At 46.2% G+C, this 19,332-nt stretch overlaps 1 protein-coding gene across 1 annotated transcript in view; it reads right to left on the reverse strand.

Moving 5' to 3' along the window:
* ADGRB1 (adhesion G protein-coupled receptor B1) overlaps positions 1–19,332 on the reverse strand; it is a 206,051-nt gene that overhangs the window by 157,923 nt on the left and 28,796 nt on the right. The window contains exon 2 of the mRNA XM_026069494.1: positions 3,411–3,569. Within this exon, the coding sequence (XP_025925279.1) occupies positions 3,411–3,569 (159 nt within the window). The remainder of the gene's footprint in view (positions 1–3,410; positions 3,570–19,332) is intronic.

Genomic DNA, 19,332 nt, shown 5'->3' on the forward strand with positions numbered 1-19,332 from the left:
CTCTATACAATAGCAGCTTCTGGCCAAATCCAACAGATGGAGGAAATCTCCCCTGTCTGTACCGGAGAGGAAGATATCACTGGGTTCTCTGCCTCTAGCAAGGAATAATCAGAGTTATAACAAACACTGAATGTTGTCTTTCAGATTAGCTCTCTTGAGCCGAATGCCTGCCATGAAAAATGACTCCTCTGCTCAAGCAGGGCTGTTGTTCCCAGACAAAGTTCCATTTCCAGCTTGGGATGAGCCTTCGTTCCAGTTTTCTTTTGTGTTTTAAGGCTTCAGGTTTTTCCTACGGAAATAGTTTCCCTGGCTCGTGCGTCCTTGGGCTTGGGTGGGCATCCCTGGGGAAATTTAGCTGAGAGGCATAGAGGATGGTCATCAAGCAGGAGACCCCGTTGCAGCACGTTCAGACTCAGCCTTGGCAGCCACGTGTGGCTACATGTGTATTTGTGACCTTKCTACAAGCAGTCACATCTCCTGGAAAGGCCAAAACCCACCATGCCCACTGCTACGTGGCAGGACATGCTAAAGGTCCACCTGGAGCAGCTCTGGAAGAGGAAGGATGGCAGCAGGAGGACAAGAAAGGTTAGATCCCTCTAGCATCGTTTTCCATGGCTGGGCCAAATAAAACAACCAAATGAAACTTTCACATATTCTCTGCAAGCATCCATCTGAGTAGCTCCAGGGAGTTGAGTGGGAACATCCCAGTTTGTTCCCACTGAGAACCCATCCCATATGAGACTAAGCCTTCTCCCTGTCTCAGGAGATCTGAATAAAGAGATAAAACACCCTGCCTAATCAGCCATCAGTTTGAGACACTCAGGCAGAAGCTAGCAAGGAGAAGCTAAAGTAAAGAGATGTCTTTGCCCTTGTTTTGAAGGTGACGGTGGTGATTTCTGTCTTATTCTAACCTAACTTGCTTGGCCAGCAACTCAGACCTCAAGCTGTGCAATAGGCAAGTAACTGCTCACATCTTCCCTCGAATGCTTTCCAGCTTGCCAGCRTTAAAGCATCACAGTGGGCCTTAGGGGTTTGTCTAAAAAGAGGCATTTGAGAAAATTAATCAGAATTAACTTATTTTATGTATTTTAAAGGGATAAATCAATTTGTGCTGCCTCACTGTGRATGTACTCTCTTTCCAAACTAGGGTCTTCCAATGAGCTCAAGATCCTTTCTCCCCCAGTAAGCTCAGCCAGACTAACCCCACTTTAATTTGSAGCAGCGGTTGTCTGTGTAATAGAAGGAAGACAGGAACACAAGTGAAATTGTTTATTGAATCACAGTCCCTGGGGCACAACCAGACTTTTCCGCACTCAGGGTCAGCTTTTCTGAGTGTCGCACTCCAGAAAAGAAAAGTGAGTAAATAGCAATTCGTCTGTCACTGCTTTGCTCCRTGCAATGAACGGAGCTGGAAGCACAACCCAGACTTCCAGCCTCCCTAGATAAACATAGTCCTTCCTCACCCATCCTTGCAACAGAAACCTCAGGAGAGCTGGCATGAAGATGTGCAAAGTTTTTCCCCCAGAGAGAGTAACCCCATGGGTCGGTGSAGGCTGGGTGGCAGCCCCGCTGGAGAGGACTGGGATGATGAAGAGGATGCCAGGCTGAATACAACCCAAGAAGGCACTCTCACTGCAAACCAAACAAGCTGCATACAGGAACATGTTGAGAGGAGCATAACCAGAAGATCAAGGCAAGGTACTGTGCCTCTTGTTCAGTGCTGGTGAGGCTGTACCTGGAAAACCCTGTCCAACCTGGGGCACCTCAGCTCAAGAGGGATGTGAAGGAATTGAAGCAGGTCCCATGGAGGGTTATGAAGATGGTCAAGCCCTGGGACAGATGTCCGGGGAAGAGAGGCTGGAGTTTGCTGTGTCCCACCACCTCATTTATCCAGCATGGGAGGGAGCAGGGAACTCTAAGAAGGTTTTCTGCCTGTTGTCCCATGTGCTCCCATGTCCCAAGAACAGCTGCACAGTCCCCTCTGCTTGCCACCAGTGCTGTCTCCACCTTCTTCTCCCTGCAGATCACATCCACAGAAGTGCCCGTGAAGACTGGTATGGACTGTTCTCTAGGAGCCAGCTCCATGCAGGTGCCTTCATGTCCTACGGCTGGACAGTCCTTTCAGATCAAGAGACTTCCAGGTCCCTGCCCACACATGGATGCACTCATACACTCATGGTCCCAAGCCACAGCTGCGTTGAGGCTCCAAAGTTACCAGCAAGTGTAGGAGATACCAGTTAAATTTCCGTAGTGTGGGCGAACCTCAGTAGGAAATTAGCAACTGTGAGTCAAGAAGATGAAATTCAATATACTAGAAAGTTTAATTTAAAAAACGCCTAATTGCAACAAGATTTAAATTTATGGAAGTGGTAAAAAATGCATGAAATCATTTTAGCCCTTATTAGAAGAATTCATTTGCGTCCCTCTATTTGAACTTCCCCTTTATCAGGAGACATTTCCCTGCCTTTGAAGACAGTTGAACTTTCCCCAGTTATTTGCCTAGTTGGAGGAATTATTCAAACATCCTTCACTGCAAATTTGAAGTAAAAAGAAGAGCATAATTATAATCAGCCATTCGCCTGCGTTTGCTGGGCTGGGATTCTTCTGCTGTTGTTTTTCTCCATCCCCCGCTCTACTTGGCTACCGTGAAAAAAGTGTTGGAAATGGAAGTGCTGCGGGTCATAAGCTTGACGCATTAATATCTCCCCGCTGACTGGCATTGACAATCTGTCCCCTGCCCTCTGGAGAAGAGGACCTGGAAAGAGGCTGTATTTCAGGAGGAGAGCAAAGCCTCTGCCAAAGACTTTGCCTCTCCGAGGCCCTGTGTTTTGTCCGGAGCTGTCTAACAGCCAGATCTGGCTGCACATCTTACTGCTGTAGGCTGCAGTTTTGTAGAAGAAGGGGAAGCAACATTGCACTTGACTGGGAAGGTGAACTAAGCCAGAAAGAGACATAAGCATCAAGAGTAGCATCTCTCCTAACTGCATGCTTTATTTATCAGGAAGAGGCTCGAGAGGTCAGCAGTTAAAGAAATGCCTTTAAGGGATATATTTTGCCATTGGTGATAGGTTTTGCAGCAGAGTTTGAATACCTGATGTAGGCATTGCTGTAAATGAACCCCCGTCTGTGGAGGAAAGCTCTGAATCTGCATACGTGCGTGTTGCAACGCGTGTATCAGCATGTGTGTGTGTGTGCGAGACCGCAAGACAGGCAGGGATGGACCATGCACAACCAGTGTCGCACGCTCCCCAAGGCTCACAACCACAGGCTGCCCCTCAGACACAGCCTTTCRGCAGCTTAGCTGTGCCTCTGAAGCCCCCTTCGTTATTTACGGTGCCGCGGCTGCAGAGGCGGGCTCTGCCCGAGGTCAAACTGCTCGCGCACGTGCAAGGGAACATGCCTCCACTTACTATTGCACGCTTTCCTATTGCACAGTCTTCCTTCCTCCAGGACTCCCTCGCAGGCAAGGCCTTCGTTGGGAAGGGGCTTGCAGGTGCGCATGCGGGTCTGCAGGCCTCCCCCGCAGTCCTTGGTGCAGTCGCCCCAAGCCGACCAAGGTTTCCAGCCACCTGAGCAAAATCCAGAAAAGCCCCGTCAGCCGCGGTGTCACGGGAGAGGAGAGGGACCCCCACACAGGAAGCAGAGGCAACGCCAGTCCTACAGACCTTGTGATACACCCGCTGCCATGCCCCAAAAATGGGATACCTTTGAATGTAGTAGGGTTAAACATCACAGGTGAGCCTGGAGGGTCGAGATATGGGAGGAGAAGGAACAGCGTTGCCTTTTCATTGACTTCTCCTCAACAATTCCAGTGTCTAGCACTTCCACTCTGCCTTCCTGAAAACCCTGCCCCATTACCAACTCATCCAAGTCTTGCTTACTTGCTATGTCAGGGAGCTTCCCTCCTCAAAGAAGACCCTCTCCCCGTTTTGTGGCCTGTTGGCCCATAACCCACAGAAGACACTTGCAAAAAATGCCTCAAGAAAAGACACGCATTCAGGATCAGCAAGGTTGTGTCTCCTCCCTCTCCCCCCAGGTAATTGAATGTGCCCGTTTGCAGACAACACAGGGGAGCTGGGAAGTGGTTGGGGTCTTACCACCCACTCCCCTCTTGACCCCAAAATGGCCCTCCTTTTCCCCATATTGCACGTACTCCAATGCCACCAGCCACGGAGAGTCACTGCTCCCCTGGACAACTTTGGTGAAGGAGGGAGACAATATCCCCTTCAAGCACCCACAAGGCTCTAATCTAGGAGCAACAGGTTCATAAATTCCTTTCTGACTCCTTTTTCTGGGTGTACTCAGTGCTGCTGTCAGTGACACACAGCTTTTCCCCTCGTGCCACCGGCTATGACACTGCAAGCTGGTGGAGCCAGCAGGCTCCTTGCTCCTGGGATAGTCCTACCACTTGCAGAAGGGAAATGTTGAGCCTCAGCAGCCTTTTCCACCTGCCACCCTGCCAGGCTTCTGCCAAGAACCACTGGCCTCTGTGGGACATCCATAAAAGTCGAAGGCAGAATCGACTGCTAAGATCATCTGAACATGACCTGCCTAACATGGGCCAAAGYCTTGCAGCAGGGCACCTACAGGCTGGGTTTTGTGTTTTAAAAGGATGGCAGGGGATCATCCAGGCCCTTCAAGTGATGGATAATCTCTCACATCCCTCACTGATCAGTTCACTCCTCCTCTGCCATATTCAGCAAGCCAAAATCTGCTGTATCAAACATGCCTGCCTCTAACAGCTGGTAACTGCTTCTACTCCATCGCTTGCCCACTGCAAGGAAAGGAGCAGGAGTGGCCCTTCATCCCAGAGGTGGCTGCTCTCAGATGGCTGTCTTACCTGCTCTTCCTTCCCCAGTTGCCCAAAAATACCCTTGAATATGCTTCAGGTATGCATATCTTGCAATATGCAAGAGATGCAGCGGTGTGCCATGGTCAGGCACAAATAAAGACAATGAGTTAATGACACTTTTTTTTTTTTTAAAAGAGGAAACATTGGGAGAAAGTCATATGCTGCTTTTTAAAATAAAATAAAATAAAATAAAATAAAATAAAATAAAACCCTCTTCATTTTCTAGCCCAGAGCCAGAGGCATCAGAGGTGCACATGCCTTCATTTCAGCTGGCCCAGCCTCCTTTTATTGCTATTTATGGGGCAATGGAGATCATAGCTCCCCTCTGAACTGCAGGATCCTCTGCTCTCTGCACACCTGAGACGGGAGACCAGCGTTTCTGGGAAAAAAGTGAATCCTCAATAGCTCAACTATGCACCAGATCAGAACATGGGTGTTTGCCAGGACCCCCTTGCACAGGAATGGGCTCACTCAGTGCCCCAGTGTAAGACCATGTGGGGCCGAGAACTGATTCACTGCCTCAATCCTGAAGCCTGAAATAATTCCCCTTCCCACTTTGTCTGTGCTTTGGGCAGCCCTCGGGGAAGGGCTCACTTGGTCCCTGGTCTAGTAGACCTCAGTGATGGTCATACCAGGTTTTCTTTCTCCCAGTTTCACATGTTCAGTGCTTTCCYCCTGCCTTGTGCAATGACATCCTTCTGCACCCTTTTATACTCTTCTCAAGCCCATGCAGGGACTGATGTGTTCCTCATAAACCGTTACTCACACATGGGTGAGTATGTGAGTGAGAATATTTCATCCTCCTCATCTTTGCACCGCGAGATTCTGCTCCCACTTCTCCAGTCATGGCATCACACATGCTCCCACTACATCCATAGCACACGTAGACCAGGCCCTCCAGTCTAGACTGGAGCAGGCTCACTCTCTCCTCAGTTTCAGTGAACTCCCCCATATTGTGCTATTCCTACAGAGAAGGATGAGTTGTCCTCATCAGATCCTTACATCTCCACTTTGACTTTTATCATGAATCGTTTCATTTCATGGTTTGCTCCGCAGCTCCATGGAGTCCAGGAGCATCTTTCCACTGACCTGGGTGGACTTTAAAAGACTTCCTCCTGCCACATGCAAACAGGGACCCGGCACTATTGCCAGCCTAGCTGTGCTCCGAACTTTCAAGACAGAGACAGAGTGAGAATAAACATACGTTCAGAATCAGGCACGCTACTGAATGCAGTGGAAGGTGCTTAGATACTTAATAATGAGAATAACCTGGGAAACAAGAGAGAGCAAGGTGGAAACGTGGGTTGGCAAACATCACAGCAAGGCGGTCTGAGATCCTGGCAGTGACGGGGTGGATGGGGCTGTTATAGGCACAGAATAAATGTTTGACCTTGAAGAGCAGTCCTTCCCTTGAAAGTCACTTTATTTGCTGATTCCTTTTCTAAACGGCATGCAGAAACATTTAGGTTTGTCTCTCCTGTCACCTGATGGGAGACGGGTTGTGTTTCAGTCACAAGAAAGGGCACTGGCCCAAGGGCAGGTATCCTGATGTCTTGCTTGAGCTGATCAATAGAATATCTGTAACCAGATACATTTAAAAGCTAACACACTCTTTGTGCTTTTAATGATGACTTTCTTTACTTCCTCTCTCTTGGTCCCTTGTTGATTAGGAGTGAGCTTGGGGAATGCAGAAGGTAGCTCTGCACAAACTGTGGCTAGGCTTGTGACTAATATGTCTGGGATGCTTTTCTTTTTCACTCTTAAAGCAAAAAGCATAATTGCTCCGGTGTATTAAAAGGTAATGTTATATAATACTGTTAAGCAAACTAGTTATCCAAACTGACAGCCTATCATGGGGTCGTCAGTTTAAGGATGGTTATTCAAACAGGTGTGCATTTCATGATGTAATCAATTATGATAACTTTACAACCATAAGAATACATAGAAAGAAAGAAAGGCTGGGCTCAATGTTCCTGCTTACTCTAATTAATTAATAGACATTCCCCAGGCTCACCCCAGGTACTGATGGGGGGATAGCGTAGGTTTCAGTCTTTGACTTCTCCATACTTTGTTCATCACCAGCTRCAGGAGAAACAGTCAATATAAGATAAAAAACACATGATCTCAAACCCTTAACCAGAGCCAGATTTCTTTATGAGGTTGAGGACAGATAACTTCCTTCCTCTCCTTATTCCTCAGCTTCCATCCCATTTGTGAGTGTTAAAGAGAAGCTCGAGTAGAAGTACCAGAACACTTATTAAATCAGCACAGGCATTTATAGTCAAGACAAAGGAATTCCCCACTTTATGGCATAGTCCTTTTTTATTATCAGGTTGTCTCATGGTCCTGACAAGTGAAATATCGCATGTTATTTATCCTCTTTATTGGCCTTCAGATAAACCTTTAGAAATTTCCCTCCTTTTCCTGGGTCTAGTTATTTGGTGTTTCAAATGATTTGTCTTTTTTAGTGGTGCTGTAAACAATTGTTTAAAGGCCTATTATATAAAGTTATACCCATCCCACCTTTGAAGGGGGGGGGGGGGGAAAGCTGTGCCATGAGTTATACACTCAGCTTTTCTGCCCATTCCACAGAAGCATCTGGCTGCTGGAAAGGTATAACCAGATAACTGGAAGTGAAAGAGCTGACGTGGCTGTGGAGCAGCTGAGCTGCGCTAACGGGCTACACAAATGCTTTTAGCCCACTGTAGATGCCACAGAGGAGACAAGGGTGGGATTTTGTCACTGCGGTGGCTGGAGACATACCCCATTGCTCAGCTCAGCGGTGGTGACTAATAGGGCTGCAGCCAGGTGGACGGAGCCTCACGACTCCACGTCTTCCAGGAAATGTGCATCCCCACCTGGTTGCCCCACAACTTCACCGCTTTGTGGTGTTCATTTCAGACATGTGCTTGGAAGAGGTCCCTGATGCTGGGAAGTGAGTAACCAAGGTGAAACGCAGTGCAGAATCCCCCTGAAATCAATGGGACCCTTTGCAGATAGTCCCCTTTGCGCCTTTCATCAGCTCTCAACTAACAGCTGCACCCCACTGATTGATGAGGGTTGAGTTGTCATCTTTCCTTAAGCCAGATGTGATGAGTCTCCTGCAACTGTTTTATGAAGGATTTTACTTTTCAAAGGTGAAAGTCACATACCTCACCTATTCCCACTTAGCAAAGTTTGGCTCAGCTGCAGCCTTACAGAACTTTTTGCTCTTTATTTCCTTTAACTTGAGTAGCTGTGGCTCATGCCTCTGGCTCTGGAGGCTCCCATCACAACCAGCAGTTATCACCTCAATAATGTAGCAGGGTTTGGCTTTTATTTTTGAGAGCAGTCCTAGCCCCTCGCATGAGTTTTGTGAAGCCAACTATTGCAAGCAAAGCTGCTGCTCATGGGACTTTTCTCAATGCTGTGGAGGCTGTCATTCAGGGAGGCCTTTAATCCAGTTTCTAAAGAGCTTTTTGATCGTTCTCAGTCGGTTCTTATCATGATCACGTACTAAAACAAATTACTTTTCATGCTAGGCTGACCCAATGCATTCTAATTCTACACGATTAAATGGAGAAACTTTCAAGATGGTCAGACTCAACTTTCAAGCTCATATTTGGCATTTCTTGTTCAGAATCTTAAGTGGAGATGCAAAAAGAACAGGTCTTTCCTACTACAAATTAAAAGAGAGAGCTCCACTTAAGCTCCTCATCCAAACACCCTTGATCTTTGGGAAGATTTGCATCCCGATCCGGAGTTTATCTTTGCAGCTGACAGCTGCAATGTGTCTCAGACGCCAGTCAGTCAGTCATGCCTTTTAATTTAACAGCAATGCCTTAAATTAGATGCTAGTGACAACAGCAAAAAAACTAAAGAATCAACACAAAACAATCAATAGACTACAGCAAAAGGGTCTTTGCTGACACACTACATCCCATCTCCGATTTTGTTTTTTGGATTTAGCCTCCCACTGACCCCAGCTGCAGACACTTCTGGTTGGAAGCTCTCTCTCAAACTCAGTAGGCTGGGACATCTTGTGTTTGAAAAAAACGTGCTGAGATGACATAAAGCCATCACAGTTCTGTACGCTACGTCAGGAAATATTTATAGTGGACCTATCACTTCAGAATCATCAGCGGTTCTCAGCTGCACAAAAAAAATGCTATCATTTCTTAAGCAAACAGGGAGGAAGGATGCTAAGGGGACATTAAGCGTGAGATTGTCTTACATCATCCAAAATGTACATGTCTTATTTAAACTTGTTATCCCATGGGTAAAGAGAGAGATGTTCCAGAGGTAGCACCTCCTTTCTTCCTGTGCTGAAAAAGAGCAAGGCCAAAAGGGAGTATTGCAAAATCAGCCTTGTCTTACACAAAGCAATGATCTTTCCCCAGAGATCCACACATTTAGTTTATTTCTTCTGTGGAAGCAAGCAAAAGTCTTTCAGGAAGATTTCCCTTCCTGATGCCCCATGTGGTAAAGAGCCTATAGCAGCACAAGTGAGTTGTTCCAGTGATTCATTCTCATTCCTTTTAATGTATGTACAGCCAGGATCAGGCTGTTCATGCTGTGTGTGTGTTTACGTCTAACAAACACTATGTTAACAACAGTTTTTCCTGCAGCTCAAGGGAAAGGGCCCAGGTTGCACCCAGAGCACACAACTGTGCTGCTTTTGCTGTGTAGATGCAGCCAGTTGTTGAATGTGTCAAGCTATAACCGTGAACTACAAAAAAGGCAAGAAAGATGATCAAAAGCATGTAACAGCTTCAGTGCAAGGAACAAGTGCATGAATTAAGACTCTCCTCCATGGAAAGCAGATGGAGCAGTGGAGGGAGAATGATAAAGATGTGATATAAGTTAATTAGTGGCCCAGAAAAGGCAACCAAGCAACAACTGTTCACTGTCTTATCCAATATAGGAATTGAGGGGCATCAAATGAAATAAGCGGGAGGCAGGTGCAAAACCAATAAAGGACGTAATTCTCCACACAGAGCACTGTTGAGCTGCATGATGATTTGCCACAGCATGTAAAAAGTGTCAAAATTTATATGAATACAAAAAACAGCTGGGGAAATGCATAAAAGAGAAACCCACCAAGTGCTTCCAAACAGCAACTCTTGCTCAGAAAGTTGCTGGGCTGAAAATTGCTGAAGGCTGGAAGGATGCTGCGGGCAATTGTCACCTTACAGTTGTCCTGTTCTGATATCTTCCCTAGGCAGCCACCACCATTAAGAGGATATTGAGCCAAGAGACCCCTGATCTGGCCAGCAGGATCATTTCGGGTGTTCTCCCAGTTGGTCTACCTTTTCCTGACCTAATTTTATCACTATGACCACCTTTCATGGATGTATGCTCAGAGCACAGACAGCTCAAGGTCAGGCCAGTATTTCCAACCACCATTCAAGAAGATGCTCAGATCATTTTTGGGTACACAAAAAAGTGGTGTGATTTTCAAAGCTGCTGAGTGGCCAAAGCTGACACCGATTTCCATAATATTCGCAAGTGCTCACTGTCTCTGCAAATGAAGGTAGCAAGGCCCAGTTCAGAGAAACACTTGGGACCAACTTGAGTCTACACCTGCTCTGCAAATCACTTAAGAAGGATGGAAACGAGGTCACGTTGCTTAGCTTTCAAGGAAACCCAGCATAAAGCTATGCTTACTGCATGAATCCCTGCAAATGAAATGCCAGGGATAAAGAGGGATTATATGTGAGGCTGTGGAAATAATGGGGGAGGTGGGTGGGGAAATGAGAAAGGGAATATTTAGTCTGGAGCAGGAGATCAAATAAGACTGTGGCAGAGTCTTCCCCTAAGAAAGCCGTAGAGGCCTCATCACTTAACTTCTTTCAAAGCAGAGCAGACAAAACATCAGAGAAGAAGCTTGTAAAGAAAAATCCGCCAGGCACCACTGGGGAGGGCTGAAATRCTTTCCCACCCTGAACCTCTCTGATACTGTATAAATCACATCTGAGCTGATTTCACACACAATTTGCTTCTTCAAGTTATTGCGGACTTTGCGCAGAGGGGACCTATTAACATAGACACACACATGCCTCYGTACGGTGATAAATACATAAACACATTAAAATATAACTGTGTAGACCAAGTTGATGGAAACCTTTCCTGATATGCATGTCACTATTATTGTCATTAAAATTTGGTCCAAAAGGAAATCAAAGAAAAACACTTGTGAAATTTTCTTTCATTTTCCATCTGCCCTGGCCTGACATGCCTTAGTTTCCCCGAAGTTGTTTTTATCCATCTGTATAAAGCACTTTCAGAACCCTGAATAAAACCAGAAATGCAATGACATGTTATAACACTCAGAGCTTTGAAAGCCCCATGCAATTTCAGCTCGTCTCCTGAATATTATTTCTAGCTGAAGGATTTCTATGGTCCCCAAAACTGCAGTATTTCAATCCTCCAAGAGCTCCAACATATTTCTGCTCACAAGAGCCTGGCAAGACAGGGCTGTGCTACTATTGCCACTGCAAGGATGAGTGCAGGGTAGACCAGAAAAGCAAAAAGACTTGGCTGTAGCCTCACGGGGAGTGTGTTATACAGCACAGATGGGAGTTAAATTTTCTTAACTTCTGGAGTTAAACATCTTACAGGAGGACACAGAACAAACCAGCCAGGAGGAGAACCCAGGAGTCCAGGTATCTCCTGCTCAGGGAAGTTTTGCCAAGGAGACACAGCTTTGCGGGCACTATTTGTAGCTCGCAGCATGCCCGGCTCCACTGACAGCTTCCAAGACCGAGCCACAACCATGAGCTCCGGTGCAAAGCTGAGGCAGCTGCCTTGGCAGTTATTAAACCAAATATTTAATGACRTTTTGATGCATGCAGTCAAACCCTCTTCACACAAAGATGTCAGTAATAAGGGTTTTGCCTGGAAGGGGAACGAGGGCAGCTGAAAAACCACATGAAAGCGCTCGGTGTGTGTGCACCTCTGAGGAAGGCTGGCGAACAAGCAAGCTGTCAGCAGGCATTTCTCCCTTCGGTGTCCTCTTCCTCGTGGAGCTGTCGCTTACATTCATCCTGCAGTGGGAAGATGCTAATTCCAGCTGCCTTGCTGGGCAGAGGCTGCCTCCACCAGCTCGTCCTTTGACACATCGTTAGTGGGTTTTCTTTTGAAGGAGGGAGCAGGCTCTGGGCTTCGCTCTGTGTGTATTTTTTTACTCTTATTAAGTCCCYGTGTTAACAGAGGGATGGGCAGAACCGTTAAGTCATGACTTTGGCAAGGTGAGAGCAAAACTCTGGAAGAGCCAGAAGTATGGTTAAATCCAGATGTGTGTCCAAGCAGTTAGGAGGTAGAGCAGAGAAGAGCCTGTCTGGAAGCCAAAGTTGAGGGCCAATAAGGACTTCAGACCAAGGCAACTCAGGAAGCCACGTTGCTGAGAAGAGATACCCAGTAACTAATACAGCCTTCTGGAGAGACAGTGTTCAAAGTGAAATGCTTGGGACCAGAAATTGCACTGTACCAGTGAGCATCCGAGCCCTTCAGTGGGTCCCTAGTGTTGTATCAGACCGGTCAGCTTTAAAAACCTACAGTTGGATGGCTTGGGGTAAGATGGCTGGGCTAAGAGGTTGGTCAAAACTAAAATTGCGGTGTGTTATATTGCCCAGACGCTTCCACTGCAGTCAGCAGCAGCATTATAAATTAATGTCTGGGACCGGCCTGAGAGCGGCAGGATCCAGTCCCATCTTTGACAAAATGACTGGAGAAAGCAACACTGAGCCATGTCTATACTTGCAGCATCCAGGGTGAGTGTTGGGACCAACATACCAGGAGAGGCCATGAATCTGAGGAACGGGTCTGTCTTTCACCCTGCTTTGCCAGAACAACAGAAAAACAGAACAAAATAGGCAGTGAAATGCGGCCTCTCCCTCCTCTATTCTACTCCTCTTTTTGTCAGGACGGTGGGGTCCCTGATTATATTGCCTGGGATCTCTGTACAGCACCGTATTGCAAACATGGCATCACCTGTAATCAGGCCAGTCTGGATGGGCGTTTTCCCAGTACGCTCTCATGTGCAGCATTAGGCATTTGTGAACGTACTCTGCAGGGGGGGGGAAGAAACTTTCCACTCCAAAAACTGCCACTGCTGGCACCTTGGTGGGAATGGATTTCCCTCCTGGATGTGCTGAAACCTTTGAAGACGTTCAGACTCCATAGGATGGAAGCAATTAGATTCAAATGAAGCTGTGAAGTTTCTACTGGATGCAGCCTTGGGCTGCACAGAGGTTGCCCTGTGTTTGTACATGGCTAGTTAAGTATTGGCAGCAATAAAGGATGTTATCACAGGTTAGAGGCACTGTGTAGCCTCTAACAGTGCCAATTTTTTCTCTGTATGCAAGCATGACTTGAAGAGAAATGCAAGTTTTCACCTCCTCACAGATCCCTGAAGGCCATACTAGGCTACTGAGCTTTGTTATGAACCTCTGAAACACCCCACTGCTAGTCACTTCCTACAAAAAGTCTCCGTCTTCCCTGGGATACCCATTGCAATGGTAGGAGGTCAGGTCCTTGGCATCAAAAATCTTGAAGTTACCCAGGAAATCTTTCATTCTCTGGTCGTCTCAGGGTCTCCCTGCTCCATCTGATGATGAGCAGTCAGTCTTTCCATTCTGGCTGTTGTCAGTTGGTGCTCTTCTGTCCATTAACTTAGTGCTTTTGGATGCTTAAATTAATTAAATTATTTGGGGAATGGAGAAGCGCGGATTTTTGAATCTGGGGTACCAGCATATCCACTTTGGGAATTTTGGCTTCCGATGAGTAAAGAAGATTAATTTATGTTACAAATGTTGTCAGTGCCAATGGTTTTATCAGTGTGCCCTGTGGACAACTGGGACCAACACGTACAGTCCAAAGAGAAGGCAGATAGATGTTGAAACCATTGGACGTATTCAAATGAAAAACTTCCACTGCCTTGTTTCCTGATAGTGGAAGGGGCCAGCAGCAGCAGTTCTGTACATGTGATAATAATTACCATGTGGTATCTAGCAAGCCTTAACATCAAGAGAAAAAAATCAGTATTATTAATCTTGATCAATATTATAATTAAGAAATTAATATTGATATTTTGCCATTGGTGTTAAGGCATGCTAGATATATGAGTCTTCAGCACCATTGCTGGTGTTCTGAAGTTGAAGCCCTATAAAACAGACTGCAGGCCAAGCAATATACTTACAGATCCTTTAGAGACACTGGATTAAAATGATTAAAGCAACTGTCAGCCTGATTCATAAACAACTATTCTCAGAGCCACCACTTACTGTATCAATGGTGAAAGTGACTACTTGCACACTCCTAAAATGTCCCTTCAAAGTCCCAGGGTGACATAAGGTAATGCAACTCTATGTGGTCCTACAGACACACTGGGCGTGCGGTCTCATCCTGTGTTTTTGTCCTCATAACTAAAGAGGAGTTGACCTCTTGTTCTTCACAAAACTGTGATGCAGGATGGTCCTTGTGGCCATGTTACCTTGCTACAGGTGAGCTTTCCTTYTGATTTCTCCTGTTAAAGACAAGCCCTTTCTCTAGTGAATGTCTGAAGTGTCTTCTTGAGCATTTTCTTATCCAGGGTGTACGGAGATGGACCCCTGATACCCATTGTCTGCAGCCAATGGAGATCAGCGTTTGTCCTGTCTAAAATTGTTCTTTCCTGCAGACAAATCTGACATGAAACCCCCCTGGCCTGGGAGAGGCCCTGCTCAAGAAAAGAAAGGCACAGTGTCGAGAGAGAGTGACAATATTGTCAGTCAGGGTACTAATTATATCAACACAGATGCTGAGAAGATGCCAGGGAGGCTCAGCATTTACCCAGACATTTGTAAATGATTTTTCTGTTACTCATATTTGCCATTTATATTCCAGCAGTGTTAAGAGGCCTTGAGTAAGATGAGAGCCATTCTGGGACTGACACTCTATGGACAAAGCGGTCACAGACAGTCCTTGATCCTAAGAGCTTGCATTAGGCAGTGCCTAAAGGCTGTAGTGATTGGTAATACAGCACGAGAAAAATGAACGTGTACGGAGAGTGAAGAGGAGAAGAGTGGATATGTTGACAGATATGCAGAGATTCAGACTATTTTACAAGTTATTGACCTTGCCTAAATGCTAATCATCATGTGCCTTAGCTATTTTCCTTGCAGATGAACATCCTTGAGCTACAGACCGTCCACACAAATGGGTGGATTCCAGTGACTAGAACACGGATGCAGCTTCCTTACCAGCACTTGTCTAGAAAATGCATGGAAATTAATTCATAGGAGATTAGGTGTTGGAGACCAACAGGAAGATTTCTCTGCATCCTTTTCTCTTTCTCACCATCGGTGCCCAGAGGACTCAAGAGTGGTTGAGTTATTTTTGATTGACATGGACAAGGACTACGCACGATGGAGTACCAATACACTATGCAAAGAATTTTTCTCCAGGACTCCATGACACAGTAAAAGTGGTTAAATCCTCTTGGATAACCATATGAACACAACCACAGGGACAGAGATCAGCCCTGCTCCCCACTCCTCTCCAGGACTGGTATCTGAAGCCCCCATAAACCTGTTCCCAGGAGTACAAAAGAGACATGGTAGGCAATTCCAAGAGATAGCTGCAGCTCTTGCAATGCCCAGGCTGATACCTGTTTGACTCTGGGACTGCTCAGAACGGTTTAGTCCAATCATTTCTCTCTCTGCAGCTGTTCAGGCCTCATTTCTGATAAGTACAGTGCAACGACTCCCCTAGAAATATTAACTGCATGAGCAGCAATTCTCACTTAGCACAAAGCAAACAACAACTACTAATTTTATCTATTAATTACAAGTGATTCTTGTTTGAGGAGTCGTTTTGTATGTTTTTTTCTTTGTTGTCGGCCAGGATGATCTGTGATGGCCAAAAGGAGAATGCTGAGTGAAGGACAAATCCACACTTCTTGAATTTGTAGGGTCCTCAAGTGTCTCAGCCCGGGTACATCTTCTTTGAGTGCATCAGCATGAGCCAAGAGCAGCATCTACTGGCTGAGATATTTAGTAAGACCATGTGTAGATCTAACAGTACCAATGAACTTTACAGACCACAACACATCTGTGAGATATTTTTAGTTAACACCCAAGCATATGGGTTAGCACCAGCGCTTCCCATGTGTGGAAGTTGTCTGCAAACCACATACCTCAGCTCTGCACACCATGGAGCTAGCTCAGCTCTGTACTCAATGTGAAATTTGCAGTTCAAGCCCRTTGTGTCCTGGGTAGTGCATCCTGGCAGTGAGTCATTATCTGTGTCTGTATCCCCATGTCTTCACATGATAGTGCTCCTTGCACTGTCAGTAAACTGTGTCCGGGTTTAAGCAGCCTGAGGGTGAGCAGTGGTCCATCTATTCCACCAAAGCTTCTAGAAACTTCCAGTGGGGATATTCAAGTGGTCTAACTTTAGACATCTAAATTAAAGTGTCTAAAACGGAGTCTGGGCCTGCCGGTGTGCGTGCTGGTGTGGGGGCAAGAAGTAACGGCATGTGCGTTTGTGTTTCAAGGTGGGGACTTAGCATAACAAATGATGACTGCAAAGGTGGAGCATGGGAGAAGACAGGTGGAAGGGGCTGAGCTTCACCCTCTGAAACATGCTGTCTAGACGTGTTAAATTCATCACTGTTAGCAGCTCCTTGCTTCTACCTCACCCTTGCCCTCTCTCTTCACAATCCTTCTCAAAAGGCATTTCTTTGCTCCAGCAGCCATGCCCTGAATTACAGCCAACAAAAAAGAAACAAAACCATAAACTAATTCCAAAACAACCAGCCCTCAGCTCATAAAAAAGGCACATTCAGACAATCCCCCACAGGCATATCTATACAAGTCCCATTTTGTAGGAAGAATCAATTTGGTAAAATCTGAGGCACCCTTTAAAGAAAAGTTAGCYAAAGTTTTCCAGGCAGATTTGCCTCTGTCTGCCCATTTCTCCTGCATCAATGCTCCCCAGCTGCCTGGAAAGGGTCGTTATGTCCCCACTGCAAAAATGGGACAGATCAAGAATTGATAGACCAGCCCTAGACTGCATTTCTTGCATGAGAATTCAGTGACTGTGATAGGAGGTACTCCGTCAAAGTGGGGTCATCTTGCACCTGGAGTCCTTGCTCCAGGGCCACGAGAAGACACAATTACTAGGTGGAAGAAGTCATCATGTGGTATGTTGTTATGCAGGCTGCACTGGGAGAAGAGGGATTAGGACAGGGATTTGARAGAAGAAATGAAGTTTAGGAAATCTAGACTCTGGTGCTCAATGGGAAGGCAGTGAGGGTGTGAGAGTGTGGGAGTGTGTGCAGATGAGAGAGAGAAATCAGTGAAGCCACACCTAAAACTGGAAGTAGAAAAGACTGTGAGTTCATCTTATTAGGCTGACTGAGTGTAAAACTCATTAGTAACAGGCATAACTTATGCCTCTATCCTCTGCAGCCTGGAGGACAGAGCCATTTGGGCATTGATGGGTGGACAGAGCTCTAAGGAGCTCTGAATCAATTACACATAAAATACAATTTCCTATCCTCAGGAGAGCCACTTTTCCCTGCACAGCAAGATTTAAAGGGAAGAAAGAACTAAGCAGCTTGATCTATCTATTCTGAACTCACTACAATATCACTYGCAATCCCCCAAAACACTGCCAGAGTGGTCAGCACCTCACCTAGTTTTAGACATCTGCGGTACAGATGTGTCCATCTGAGCAAGTCGCCAGAAATTCCCTCCATAGTTAATGGAGTGAAATAAGCACTTTTAGAGTGTAGGCCATCTATTTCACCAYTCTGCTCTAGGGTGAGATGAGGGTCACTGCAGAAATGCCCACATCTCCCCTGGAGAAAGAGGCCAGATGACCATCTTAGACATGGACAATGCCATTTGGTCAGAGGAATCGTGCTCTCAGAATCTGAGTTCCTGAGGGCTGGGGGAGATGGCAGAGAAGCAGAAGTGTTTAAAATGAACAGAGCGTGCAAACCAAAACTGTGTAGCAACCAGAGAGGAAAAATAAGCCTGTCTGCTGAAGGCAGGGGGTGAAGTTGCTCTGTATAGGTGTCTTGCCTGCAGACCTGCAGCCACAACCAGCTGTCCGTTTGGCAAAATATCCTTTCAGGACATTGTGTCCAGATGTTCCTTGCAGARAATTTTGAAACCAGGAGCTCTGAGGTCTGCAGGGAGCCGTGTTCTTTGAAGTRGTAGGAGACAGCTGCATCATAGGACTGTAAGCCAATAGATCAAGATATCTGGTCAGTCCTGCTAGAAGGCTCATGCACGATTTCAGAAGAGTCATCTCCCTGTCTCTGTTCGTTAACATAGCAAGGGTCTCTGATCACAGTGGGGAATATGATGACATATGAGGGTGTTGAGACTGGGARAGGCAAGGCAGATTTTGCTCATTGTGACCATGATCTGTGGACASAGGTAGCCTCTCCTTGCAACCAGGTTGGCTTGAAAGCAACCCTGTGTATATTTTACTCAGCCTAGTACAACACAAGCCCCATCAGATCCCTCTGTCCCAAGCTTCAGCCAGGAAAACACCATAACCAAGTTGATTTCTTTGGAYAGGCATGATACCTGTCAACATAAACAGGTAAGACAGAAAGCAAGATTCATCTCCTGCTTGATTCTGGTCCATAGGTGATGGCACAGATGAGTCCTCATTGGTCCATTTTAGGTTCACAGCACCTCATGGGGAGGACAGGCAGGTTGTCACAGGGAAATGTCTCACCCATCTCTTGGAAGGGAAGGGAAAGTCACAGACACCTTGGGTCTCCCTTCCCTCTTTGCCAGACTGCAAGCTCCTGGTTGCAGCAAATGGCACAAGGGAGGCTTTAAGGGCAAGCAGCTCCTCATGCATAGGAAGRTGGAGTATCCTTATGTCTAACAGAAAAGATTATTCTGAGCTGCAGAAGCACTGGGGTCTAAATTCAGCTCCCAGCTGGCCCTGGTTTCTATCTAATAGGTTGAATCAAAATGCTGCATATAAACCAATGGGACGGTTGAGATTTTCTGATCCTTGGCTGAGCAGGCACATGAGGATACGTGCAGATAATGTGTGAGCAGAGGCCAAATAAAGAACAGAACATAAACTCAAGAYAGGAGAGGCACTAACCTAAAGGGAAAGGTTGGGCTCTTGTGTCTCCTTGAATAATGCAAGGAGCAAAATATTCTGTTACCAGCCTAGGGAACAGACAATTAAAACACTACTTGAAGCAAATGTCTCCTGACTCTGGCTCAGAATTTCAATTAGTCTGGAAAGTCTTATTGCACTTAAGTGCAGGTTAGTGRCATTTCAGGGAGGAGAGATTGATTGGAGCTGGGTTACAGCTCAGCCAGCAGGGATCATGTCTAGGGGCCTGTCCTTAAAAACAGTGTGTGATCTCTGCGTGGCATTTTCCTTGTTTATCTCTATATGTCTCCTATGAGAATTAGTAATCCCAGTAACCAGAGCCATGTCCCCTCCTTTCAAACACTGCCTTATTCCATTTCTCC

Source organism: Apteryx rowi, unplaced genomic scaffold (genome assembly GCF_003343035.1).
Source record: "Apteryx rowi isolate R43461 unplaced genomic scaffold, aptRow1 scaffold_106, whole genome shotgun sequence".
NCBI classification, from domain to species: domain Eukaryota; kingdom Metazoa; phylum Chordata; class Aves; order Apterygiformes; family Apterygidae; genus Apteryx; species Apteryx rowi.